This window comes from Onychomys torridus, chromosome 22 (assembly GCF_903995425.1).
Source record: "Onychomys torridus chromosome 22, mOncTor1.1, whole genome shotgun sequence".
NCBI lineage: Eukaryota > Metazoa > Chordata > Mammalia > Rodentia > Cricetidae > Onychomys > Onychomys torridus.
The window spans coordinates 27,295,592-27,307,900 of record NC_050464.1 but is presented as its reverse complement, the minus strand read 5'-3'; the positions used below and the strand labels follow the sequence as shown (position 1 = coordinate 27,307,900).

Sequence of the window (12,309 nt, the reverse complement as noted above, 5' to 3'; positions counted from 1 at the left end):
CACAACCATCTGTACCTCCAGTTCCAAGGGGTCTGATGCCCTCTTCTGGCCTCTACAGGCACTGTACCCACATGGTGCACCCCTATACATGCAGTTAAAATACCCATACACATAATACTTTTTAAAAAGATAGATGAATGATCGGAGTGGGAACTTGAATTTTACACTGCCATATCTTCTCTTCCTAACAGGTACTTATTCCATGTTGTAATCTCAGTACCTAGTCAGAGGGTCATACTGAGCACTGGAATTCACACATGTTCATCAGCTTCGAGTCCCCATGCTTCAAGCCCTGTGTCCTTTCCTGATGTTTCCATCCATGATATATGGAATGAATTTCATTTATTTTTATCATATCGTGTGTGTGCGTGTGTGTGTGTGTGTGTGTGTGTGTGTGTGTGTGTGTGTGTATGAGGTTGAGTATAGATGTGTGCAGGTGTGTGCCCATCATTCCTCAGGCACCATCCAACTTGTTTTTGAGACAAGGTCTCTCGTTGGCCTGGAATTTGACAAGGAGGCTAGACTTGGCTCTCAGATCCTCCTGTCTCCACCTTCTCCATACTGGGGTTACCAGCATGTGCCACAATGCTTTTATTATTTTATTCTATTCTATTGTTAAGTGTGGATTCTGTGATAAACTCACTTCCTCATGCTTGTGTAACAAGCACTGTAGGTCTGAGCTGACTGCCCAGCCTGACTTTCACATTTCTTTATGCCTTAACAGGAGAGCCTTGCTGACTCACCTGCCCATCCCTTCTTACCTAGGCAACCATTATGACATTCTGGATGTAAGGGATGCCAGGGGCAACAGCTGTGACATAGTCACACCTTAAGAATCCTCTACATCCTGTGTTGTGTTGGGGACAGAGTAGTGAGTATGTGTCCCAGCAAAACCACCAAGGGCATTTTGAGAGTGTTTAGCATTGCAAGGTGAATGTAGGTGCTTAGCTTGGCTGCAGTTACCTTTACCCGGCCGAGCCATCCTGTTCTTCCCCCACCCTATTCCAAGACAGAATCTCTTACTGGCCTGCAACTTACCAAGTAGGCTAGTTTGGCTGGCTAGCAAGTTCCAGGAATTCACCTTTCTCTCTCTCCACAGCTCTGAGATTATGAGTATATGCTATCACACTTAACTCTTTTTTTTAAACTTTATTTATATTTAGTTTTCTGTGTATATATATTTTGTGTTCATGCATATATGTGCACTAAGTGTGTGCAGTGCCCGTGGAGGCCAGAAGAAGGTGTCAGATTCCCTGGGCTTGGATTACAGATGGGTGTGAGCCTTCACATGGGTGCTTCAAACTTAATATGAGTCCTCTGGAAGAACAGCCAGAGCTCTTAACCATGGAGCCATCTCTCTAGCCTATCTTTTTTTTTTTTTTCATGTTGTAAACTGTAAATTCTGGGGATTGATCTTGGGTCTTCATCCTTATAAGACAAATGCTTTCCTGACTGACCCATCTCCTCAGCCAAGAGATTTATATTCTTTTTTTGTTTGTTGCTTTTGTTTTTCAAGATAGCGTTTCTCTGTGTAGTTTTGCGCCTTTCCTGGAACTCATTCTGTAGACTAGGCTGGCCTCGAATTCATAGAGATCTGCCTGCCTCTGCCTCCTGAGTGCTGGGATTAAAGGCGTGCGCCACCACCGCCCGGCTGTGATTTACACTCTTAAGATGGAAGTTCCCAGAGCCAACATGTCTCTGACATTTGCATGCAGCCAGAGTGATTTGAGGTAGGATTTGGTGTGGGTCCATACCAGCCGACAAGGAAGGTCAGTGATCACAAGCACAGGAGAGCTGAGGTCTGAATTCTAGGAAGGCATTCTGAGAAAGCTCTGGAAATGGGTGACCAGTCTTCGAGGCAGGAGGAAGGTGACAGTTAAAATCTCTGTGTTGGCTCAGCTTCAGGTAGGATGCCCTGCTCTCTAGGGATAGAGTGAGCAGAGTCCAGGGTGGGTCATGACCTCTTGAAATTCAGCTTCTCCCAGCTCACTGCTCATACAGAAGCAGGGTTGGGGGTGGGGGGTGGGGGATTGTGACAGGCTTCAGTCCCTCCCCGAGAATCTAATGAATGGGAGTCAGATTCTGTACCACGGGTACTGTGGAATATAAGAGCTCGGTCCTCTGTCCTGCCCTGAGTAGAAGCTGCGTTCCAATTGTTCTCATCATGATTCTGGGCTCAACAGCACATGCTTAAGTCCCTCCCACATGCCCTGAATGACAGCTGGCTTTCTTGGCTCACTGTTGTATTTCTCCCTTTTAAAACAGCAAGGCTGGAAAGAGTATTCCTTTTTCTAAAGTTGGGAAGTTAGGAGAACGAGCCCCATTTTAACCCCTGACTGGGATTATAATGTCAAGAGAGACATCAGCCGCCACTGTCATTGCTGTCTTTTAAGAATGTCGTTCTTTTAGTTGTAGAGATTTGTGGGCAAGTGTATGATTATTCCATACTTGTGTGCAGTGTGTAATGGTCAGATGAGAGCTTCCAACATTTCCACCTCCTTAAATGTTAAAAAAAATTAATTCACACCAGGTGGTGGTGGCACACGCCTTTCATCCCAGCACTCGGGAGGCAGAGGCCAGAGGATCTCTGTGAGTTTGAGGCCAGCCTGGTCTACAGAGCAAATTCCAGGACAGCCAAGGCTATACTGAGAAACTTTGTCTCAAAAATACCAAACAAATAAATAAATAATTCACATATAAAGGTTGTGTGTGTGTGTTAGGGTAGGATACCCCAATATAAATTCAATAACTTCATTTGTATCTTCTATAATTGTCCTGTGGTTGGAGCCTGCAAGTTCCCTTCTTTTGAATACTCCTAAAATATATAATAGGTTATTTGAACTACAGTACTTTAGCTATTCTGCATAAGAGTGGGGTTTAGTGTTCGTATTCTGGTGTGTTCTGCCACACAATGTCTAACCTCCCATCATGCCCGTCTCTGAGTAACTGAAGCCAGATCTGAAGCCCCTTTCCTTCTCGGTTAGCCCTTAGCCATCTACTGCCCCTTCTCTCCATGACCTCCTACTCTGAACAGCAAATCTGCCCCAAGCTGATTGGGGGGGGGGGGCGTTTGGGGATGGATTTTATTACAGTTGAGTTTTAAAGTTCCTAAATATCATTCCTTCGACAGATTCACACTTTGCAAATAGGGGCTGGGGAGACGGTTGAGGGATGAAGAGCTTACCCCCTGAACCCAAGGACCTCAGTTCAGTCCTCAGCATCCATATAGAAAACCAGATGTGGTGGCGTTATGCTTGTGATCCAAACTCTGGGGAGAGATGGGAAGATGCCAGGGGCTCCATGGCTAGACAGCCTCACCAAGCCAGTGAGCTCTCCAGTGTCATGAGACACCCTGCCACAAAACACAAGGTGAATGGCCCCTGAGGTATGGAATGACACTTCCAGTTGACCTTTGACCTTGCTTCTCAGTCCTTCCCTTGGACTTCACACAAAGACACTTTCCTGATGGAGAACAAGACCGCAGCGTTTTATTCGCTCGCCCAGGAGATGGGAAAGAAAGCAGAGGACTGACGTGTCTAGCCAAGACCCCCAGCAGTGGGTAAAGTAGAGTGCCTCCAGGTGCCGAGAAAGAGACCACTGTGACATGCCTGAAATTGCGGTGTAGTGTTTGCAGGATTAATCCCATCTGTGTTTCTAGTGCATTCCACGAGCATTTAGCCTACCAGGACTTTAATCTAGGGCAGAACCCTCTTGATTTTTTTTTTTTTCCAGAGGCTTCACTTTATGGCTGGAACAAAGCATTTTCTTTATAACATGAACACCTTTTATGCATCTTCAAATGTGGTATAAGAGTGGAATAAGATACACCTGGGGCTTGATTAGTGGTGGTTTGAGCACATAAGAAAAGGTAAGATAAAGAAAACAGCGCGTTCCCAAAAGGAAGCTGAGGTTTCACAACCCCGTTAAATTATGTTTATGGTTTAACTTGTCAGGATTTTGTAACACAAAACGGCTTTCCTGGAGTCTATCTATCAGCTATTTATCACTAATTAGTGCCTACAAATTACTCTTTGTACCCTTCCTGCTCTTCTGGTGCCTTATAAATCAGAGATGTCGAGGTTCATGAACTTCAAGATCCGTGTGTGGCGTGTCTCTTGCTGATGTGTCCCCATGTTCTCGCTCTTTCCCCCAAGGTCTCCAACACCTGTGATTCTATCTTTGTGAATGGGAAGGAGATGAAGAGCAAAGTGGGCACCATTGTGAACTTCACCCACCAACACTTCACCTCCCAGGTGGAGATCACCGTCTGGGTGCCCCGCCTGCCGTTGCAGATAGAGATCTCAGACACAGAGCTGAGCCAGATCAAGGGCTGGAGGATCCCAGTGGCCGCCAACAGGAGGTGAGGAACAGGAGACAGGGCTGTGGGTGAGAGGCTGTTGGGGCCCAGGTGTCTGTGGGAGGCAACATCTGAGGTGTGTTGCCATGGCTGGGTTTGGCTTCCAGCAGTGCATGGCAGTGCTCTGGACTCGGGTTGCTGTGGCTCCTGACTTGGATGATTACTAGCCGTTGGACATGAGGAAATTCCATCAATGACAATAGTAGCAATACCAGCGGTGCTACAGGTAGCTTCACGGAGCAGTTTCTAGGATGCAGGAGAAGGTGATGTGAGATTCTAAGAGGCACCTAAAGCCTGGCATTCAGAACATAACTACTTCTCACTGCCTGTCATGTGACTATCTGTTCCTTCATCACTCATTCTCTTTCCTCACTGTCTTTCCTCACACATGGAGTGAGATGTCATGTGGTGAAGTCCGCACGGCTGGAAATGAGACTGCCTGAGTTTTAACCTTGGTTTCTTCTATGTACAGTCACGTGACCTGGCGACTTCCACTACATATTCTCCAGTTCCCTCAACTCTACGTTGGGAACAGCAGTATTATAGGAAATCTGAAGAGTCCAGTGAAATGATGTGTGCTGCAGGGGGAGGCTCTAAAGTCAAAATCCTCTCAAGGATCCCCATCTGCTGCTCATTCAGGTCTAGCAGTTTGAATAAGAATGTCTCCCACATGAATGAGACAGTCTCCCACAGGCTCATATGTTTGAACACCAGGTCTCCAGCAGGTGGTGTTGTTTATGGAACCTTTAGGAGGCAGAGTCTGGAGGAAGTATCTCACTGGGGGCGGGGCTTTGAGAGTGCACCCCCACTTCCTGTTCTTGTTCTGCTTCCTGAGTATGTGTACAATCTGGTCAGCCATTTTCCTTTTTAGCTCTTGCTGTCATGTGTTCCTCACCATGATGGACTGGATCCCTCTGGAACCATGAGACAAAAATCAACCCTTTCTCCCAAAAGTTGCTTTTCCTCAGGGTATTTTATCGCAGCAACAGAGATGAAATAAAAAAAATCCAGTCAAACGTTGATCTGGTGCCGTGCCAAGGAGACTTCACAGATGCGGTGACAGCCAGTCACCCGTCTATCTTAGGATGTGGAGATGATCCATCAGGAGGGCCAGACCCATCAGATGGGGCCCTCAAAAGCAGAGCATCCCTTCCAGCTGGTGGTAGAAGGGCGTGGGAGAGGTCTGAGGGTGAGGACCACTTGACAGAGTGATGCTGGCTATGAAGATGGGTTGACTCATGCACCGTGGAAAGTAGATGGAGCCTTTAGTATCCAGGAACCCTTCATGATGAACACAGGCCATTGGGCACCCAGTCTAACCGTAGAAACGGATCACTCCCAACACCTTAACCAACCTGACTGTCTAGATGTCAGTTCTTTCCCCAACAGCTTCAGGTGAGGGCCCGGCTAACATCTTGGTTTCAGCTTCCACGTCCCTATGCAGAACTCCCAATTCCAGCCTGGTTGGTCTGTGACTCATAGAACTGCATGCAAGCCAATGAATGGTGTTTTTTAAACTGTGAGGTTTGTGGACATTTTGTTATACCACAGAGGACAAAAAGTAACCCAGATATTGTTACCCACTTTTGGAGTGCAGCTGTAACACCTCAGGGAAGGGAGTCTTTGGCAGCAGACAGTGGGCGGAGAGTGGAAGTATCTGGAGGAGCATAGTGGCCTTTGGCAGACTTTTTGTAGACTCATGGGTGGTTGAAGTTGTTGACAGTGAGCCTGACTGTATGGAGCATTGTGGGAAAGCTCCCATCACCTGGTTGGAAACAGAAATCGCCCTGAGTAAGAGGGAACTTGAAAAACACCACTGTGAGCGTTCAGAGAGTGTGGGGGAACATGGGTCCTCATTTGACTGCTACAGAATGCCAGCGTGCCGTGCCCTGCAGTTATATGGAAAGCTGGCTGTGGAGCTGAGATTTCCAGGCAAAGTGTTGAATGTGTGCCTCCGATTCTTCTTGATTTTATGGTTAAATTCGAGAGGAGAGGTAAACAGAGGCAGGGCTGTTGAACCAGAGGTGTTGAAACAAATGGACTTTTCCAGATGACGCGTGATGGGAAAACTCAGACGTGCTTTGAAACATAGGCTCAGGGTACCACAGAGGCCCAGCACTGGACTCCAAGTTCCTCTGCACCACGAAGCACAGCAAAGTGATACCACCTGCATGATTAACACCTTCCTCCTGTCCCCTTGAACAAGGAGGTACACGTTACTCCTTGAGAAAAATCAGCAGGGCCAGAATGGGAGCCAGTATATTAGAGGAACACCACCAACACCAGAACACCATTGATGGCCTCTAAACTCCAAAACACCACTGAAACCAGAGCCCGTGTGCCAAACCAGAGCAGGTTTAACTGAAGTGGATCCTGGTAGCATCAGCATTTTTTTTGTCTTTTTTTTTTTTGAATCATAATATACAAAACACATAGATTGCAATATTGAAATCACTTGTTACCTGGAGGGGGTTATTTGCTACAGAATCATAAATAGTCTTGGCAACATTGAGAATGTAGGTAGTCTCAGCAAGGAGAAGAACCTGGAGAAAACCCTCAGTGGGTAGGCACAAGAAGGATAGCAGAAGAAGGCCAATGAACTGAGGGATGGAAGATACAAATTGGTTTAAATAACACCCAAACTCAGCTAGGCAGATCATAAGGGACATGTGGGACAGTGACAAGATGTCTGTAATGCCTGGAACCAGAATCTAGGGAGAAGACAATGAATGTGGGGCTGAGAGCCCATGATGAAAATGGACTGAATCTGGCAAAATACACAAGTCTATAGAGGCAAACATCCACAGGAACCACCAATGGGACAGACCTAAGAAATCTGCATGACAGCATATCACGGTGACAATTCTGAGATTTAAAGACAGAGGAGAGATCTGAAACATGTCAGAGATTTAAAGACAAAAGAGAGATCTTACGCATGTCAGCTGATCAACACAAACCATCGTAGTGTGCCTCTGACTTGTTTAAGATATCCCTTCAATTCTGTCTATTTAGTTAATTCACATCACTGGCACAAATGACTGAGCACTGTTATTTGTGATAAAATACATCTAGTCTAAAGGGCAGTCCAAAGAAAGCATGGACATGTTACTGAATGCTGCCGATGTTGTTTGGGGGGGGGGGGCTGTGTGGGTTTCTTCTCTAAGGGAGAGCAGCATGTGTCTGGAAATCCTGGGTAGCATGCATGCACCAAACAGATACTGTCTCTGGGATGTATGCTGAAAGACTGAAAATAAAAAGATAAGTTTTTAAAAAAATCACTTGTTAGTTACTTTTTTTCTTTCTTTCTTTCTTTCTTTCTTTCTTTCTCTCTCTCTCTCTCTCTCTCTCTCTCTCCCTCCCTCCCTCCCTCCCTCCCTCTCTCCCTTCCTTCCTTCCTTCCTTCCTTCCTTCCTTCCTTCCTTCCTTCCTTCCTTTCTTTTTTTTTTTGAGACAGTTTCTCTGTATAGCTTTGCGCCTTTCCTGGAACTCACTCTGTAGACCAGGCTGGCCTCGAACTCACAGAGATCTGCCTGGCTCTGCCTCCTGAGTGCTAGAATTAAAGGTTTGCACCATCACCACCCCAGCATTAGTTACTTTTCTTGTTGCTATGGCCAACTATGTGATGGAAGCAACCTGGTGAGGAAAGAGGGTTGTTTTCATTCACAACAGGGAAGGCCTGCAGCGGCAGCAGGAGGCTGCTTGTTCATAGCAAGGATAATTGGGAAGCAGTGGGGACAGACAGTGAGGATGTGCTGGAAACATTAAGGCTTGTCCTCTGGGACCTTGCTTCCTCCAGCTAAGTATTCAGACACACAAGCCTGTGCAGGACATTTCACATTCCATCATAGTAAGTATGCCTCTCTGTGTTTTAAGGCTACATCCTTTTGCCCCCCCCCCCCAAAAAAAACCATCTTTTTCTTATCAGTAAAGGTAACTTGCCACCTCTTTGGGGACCTAGAATTGCTCTAAGGTAGTTCTGGAGAATTTTTATATACTTTTCTATATTGTTCTCAGACCTTAACGGGACAGCAAATTGTTTCAGAAATCAAAGGCAGTTGGGTTCAGATCTGTAGTTAGCAGTTGGCTGGGCCTACTTGGTGAATGCAGTTGGCTGGGCCTACTTGGTGAATGCAGTTGGCTGGGCCTACTTGGTGAATGCTGTAAAGCTTGGTTTGTCCACGGCCACCGTGAGGAAGGATGGAATGGACCTAGTAAAAGAGAGGGTACATGTCGGGGCAGGTCGCTTGGCCTTAGCCCCGCCTCTGCAGATGACCAGTTTCTGGCCTTGATTAAGAGCCTCTGCTCTCCCCATCTTGGTTTCCTTATCAGTACGATTAGGACAAGAGTTAAACCTCAGTCTCCAAGTTCTGTGAAGGTTGGAGGAGTTAAGTATGTGTGGCCACTGATGTCTGTCTGTCACAGGAGGCAGAGCTCATGGTAGTCTAACTCAATGCACAGGGATGTCAGCGGCCGCTCTGGGGAGAACAGGCTGTGGTCCGTCTGACTCTGCACGGCAGGGGTTGTGGTTACTGCCCTGTGCTTCCTGACAATGGTCTCCATCCACAGAGCAGCCAGCAGCCGGCACAATCCTGCCCTGGGAGGTCACAGGGCAAGTTCTTCTCAAAGGGAAGGTTCCAGAATTGAAGAGGCAGAGAAGATTTCTCTGGGCGAGCTGTCGAGAATTAGGGGTCAGGAGAAAATGGAAGGAGGGGAGGAGGAAGAGAGAGATAAATGAATGGATGAATTCATTCATTCATTGGCTGGGTGGATGGATGAGTGGATGGATCAATGGCCGAAGAGACCTAGTAGGAGAAAACTTGCCGCATTTCCTCCCAACAGTCAGGTTGAGTCGAGGGCAGGCAAGGTTTCCCACTGCGGAGGAGGCTGGATTTTGTTTTACTCTGTTTGTGCTCCAGGCCCACCCGAGATAGTGATGGCGAGGAGGATGAGGAGAAGAAAGGGCGAGGGTGCACGCTGCAGTACCAGCACGCCCTGGTGCGAGTTCTCACTCAGTTTGTAACTGAGTCACCTGACCTGGGTCAGCTGACCTACATGCTGGGCCCTGACTGGCAGTTTGACATCACCGACCTTGTGACCGAGTTTGTGAAGGTGGAGGAACCGAAAATCGCCGAGTTACAGGATGGCAGGATCCTGGCAGGGCGGGAGCCGGGCATCACTACTGTGCAGGTATTGTGGGGTGGGATGGGTGTGTGTGTGTGTGTGGGGTCTTTGTCACTTTCTCCCTAATATCTGTGGTTCCCCAGTTAACTGTCCCCAGTACAGCTCTGTGCATGCATCGTATGTGTGCACGTCACATACCAGTGTGCATCAACTTACACACGTTTAGCCTGTGTGCAGATGAATCTGCTCACCAGTTTTATAGCCCCAAACTCAGAGAACATGGGCAAGGAAGCAGTATTTCCCGACATGAGAGGGCTAATGCACATATGAACTCACAGTGGTTACTCTAACCATGCACAACACCTGTGCAAACTCATGCCAGACAGAATCCCAGCATGGAGCAGGTAGACAGGCTTGAGGTCCAACCCCTAGCTGAGAAGCTATGGGCCCTTGATAGCTGCTGGGAGGAGAGTCTATTTTCTCTAAGCATGTGGCCCCTGGTAGCTCAGTCACACTCCAGTGGAGATCACCTACCCAGTGATTTACAGCCAGTACAAATTAAACTTGGATTTTTTTTTTAAACCAATAAAGAAGACATAGAGTTGGATTGAGTGGGGAAGAGGGTGGATCTGGAGGACGGGGAGAGAGTGAATCTGATCAAAATATATTGCCTGAAATGATCAAGAAGTTATTTTAAATTTAAAAAAATTCTCTTGCGTTTTAGAGTATAGAAAAATATCTCCTTCATTAGAGAAAGCTAAATTAAAGATACAGTATCAGAAATTACCTTTTTTGAGATGAGAGCTTTTAGATTTTTTTAAATTAATCTTATTATTAATATTGCGATTGTGTGTATATGGGGGTGTATATGGGGGTGTGTGCCACAGAGTGTGGGTCTTTGGAGGTCAGAGGACACCTTGTGTGGAATTGCTTCTTCTATTCCATGTTTATGTGGGTCCTGAGAATTGAACCCAGGTCACCAGGTTGGCAGAGCGAGCGCTTTTACTTTTTACACTGTGCCATCTTGCTGGCCACAACACTTTACTTTTTTGCATAGTAGAGTAGATAGTAGTAAACTTCCTAAAAGCTGAACCCATTCCCAGCCTTACAGTTTAACCATTGTCTATGCTACACCCAAAATAGTAGACAAAATGAAGCTGAAAAAGTACAGTTTTCCTAAAATAAAGAGGGGACCATAGTCGAATGGTCTCTATTACCTCGTAACAAAAACATTTTATTGCCGGTTTTGATAAGATCATTATGCAGAATTTTTTTTAACTGATTTAAAATATTATCGATCATAGTTAAGCCATGTTTTAGGTGCTTCCAAGGTTTAACATTTGGTGCAGTTGGCCAAGGCATGTTATAGTCTGCATTTGGTTTCTATGTCCGCCTTACAAGACACCACCCGTTTACATCTTATAGACACCACAGGATTACACCCTGCACGGGTGCTCATTTACTCAGATGCCTCTAAAGGCTGGGACACTATGGGCTTGTCTGGGCTCTGTATGACACTCCAAGGCTGGTGTTAGTCAGGTCTCGCTCACCTTCTTGGGACAGCGTCACTCTTTCTGCTTCTAGTACCGAGGCCCCTGTCTCCTGGCTGCTGTCCGCCAGGAACCCCGTGCATTCCTTCTCATGGAGTTCCTCCATTGTCAGTAGGGACTCCGAGTGTCCTGACTTCTTTCTGTCACTAGCTGGAGGCACAGCCTCCCCCCGCCCCTCCCGAAAGAGCTCTGGTGACCACACTGGGTGCCCTGTGTGATTCAGCCCCATCTGGCTTTCGGGTGGCTATATTGTGTGGTCACCAAAGAATCACGGAAGGAGTTTTCATTTTTTTTTCCCTTACAAGTGTTGGGGGTGAGTGAAGGCAGGAAGTCTTAGGGGAATAGTCTAGAAACAATTCTACCTACCAGGCATTAGCTCTGGGATTTAGCCCCCCACCCCCAGCTGCACACCGGAAGGTGTATTAAGAGGGGTAACTTCGTAGGAAATGCCACTTGAACTCATTTATCCAATGATGGCCCAGTGGCCCATACGGTAATCACTGTTGCTCAGTGATAAACATCTGCCCACTAGAAGGGATGTGCAGAGAGAGCCAGGCTGAAAGCCACTTCCTCAGAAACCCTGCCACCAATCCAGCATGCTCAGAAACCGCTTAACAGCTGTTGAAAAAGCCTCACTTCTTTCATGCCCATCACCAAAAGTTCAGTGTGGATTCTTAACCTCAACCCCCTTTTTCCTTAGAATATAAATATATTTTAGTCATTGTCACAGAGGAATCAAGAGATGCGAACCAAGGCCATCCCTTTCAATCATCTTCAGCCCGTGCTATTGAACAACCACAGACCTGCTTAAACACCTGTCACCATGTCCCTTTACCAGGACACTAGAAGGGTCACTGATGGCTCTGTCTGCTTGGGAGTTAAGGCGGGGAGGTCTCGCGGGGACAAAGCCACAAGCTTTCTACCTTGCCTTCTCAGGTCCTCTCACCTCTCTCTGACTCCATCCTGGCTGAGAAGACAGTTATTGTCCTGGATGACCGTGTCACCATCACAGAGCTGGGTGTACAACTGGTGGCTGGCCTGTCTCTTTCCCTGCAGCCTCACAAGGCAGACAAGAGGGCCATCATCTCTACAGTGGCTGCTCAGGATGTGTTCCAAGCCCCACAGCAGGTGAGACTCCCAGGGCCTCCTGTGCTGGGCATGAAGTTAGCCCTGCCCTTAGTTAATGACTCCTTGCATGGGAGGCTAGAAGAGTGTCACAGCAGCTCTTGAATCTTCTTGTTGCTTCTCCTTCTTCTTCTCCTCCTTCTCCTCCTCCTCCTC

General features: G+C 47.0%; 1 protein-coding gene across 1 annotated transcript in view; it reads left to right on the top strand.

Annotated features, from left to right (window-relative positions):
• Tmem132b (transmembrane protein 132B) overlaps positions 1-12,309 on the top strand; it is a 168,169-nt gene that overhangs the window by 152,521 nt on the left and 3,339 nt on the right. The window contains exons 5-7 of the mRNA XM_036171640.1: positions 4,155-4,360; positions 9,274-9,544; positions 11,965-12,156. Of these exons, the coding sequence (XP_036027533.1) occupies positions 4,155-4,360; positions 9,274-9,544; positions 11,965-12,156 (669 nt within the window). The remainder of the gene's footprint in view (positions 1-4,154; positions 4,361-9,273; positions 9,545-11,964; positions 12,157-12,309) is intronic.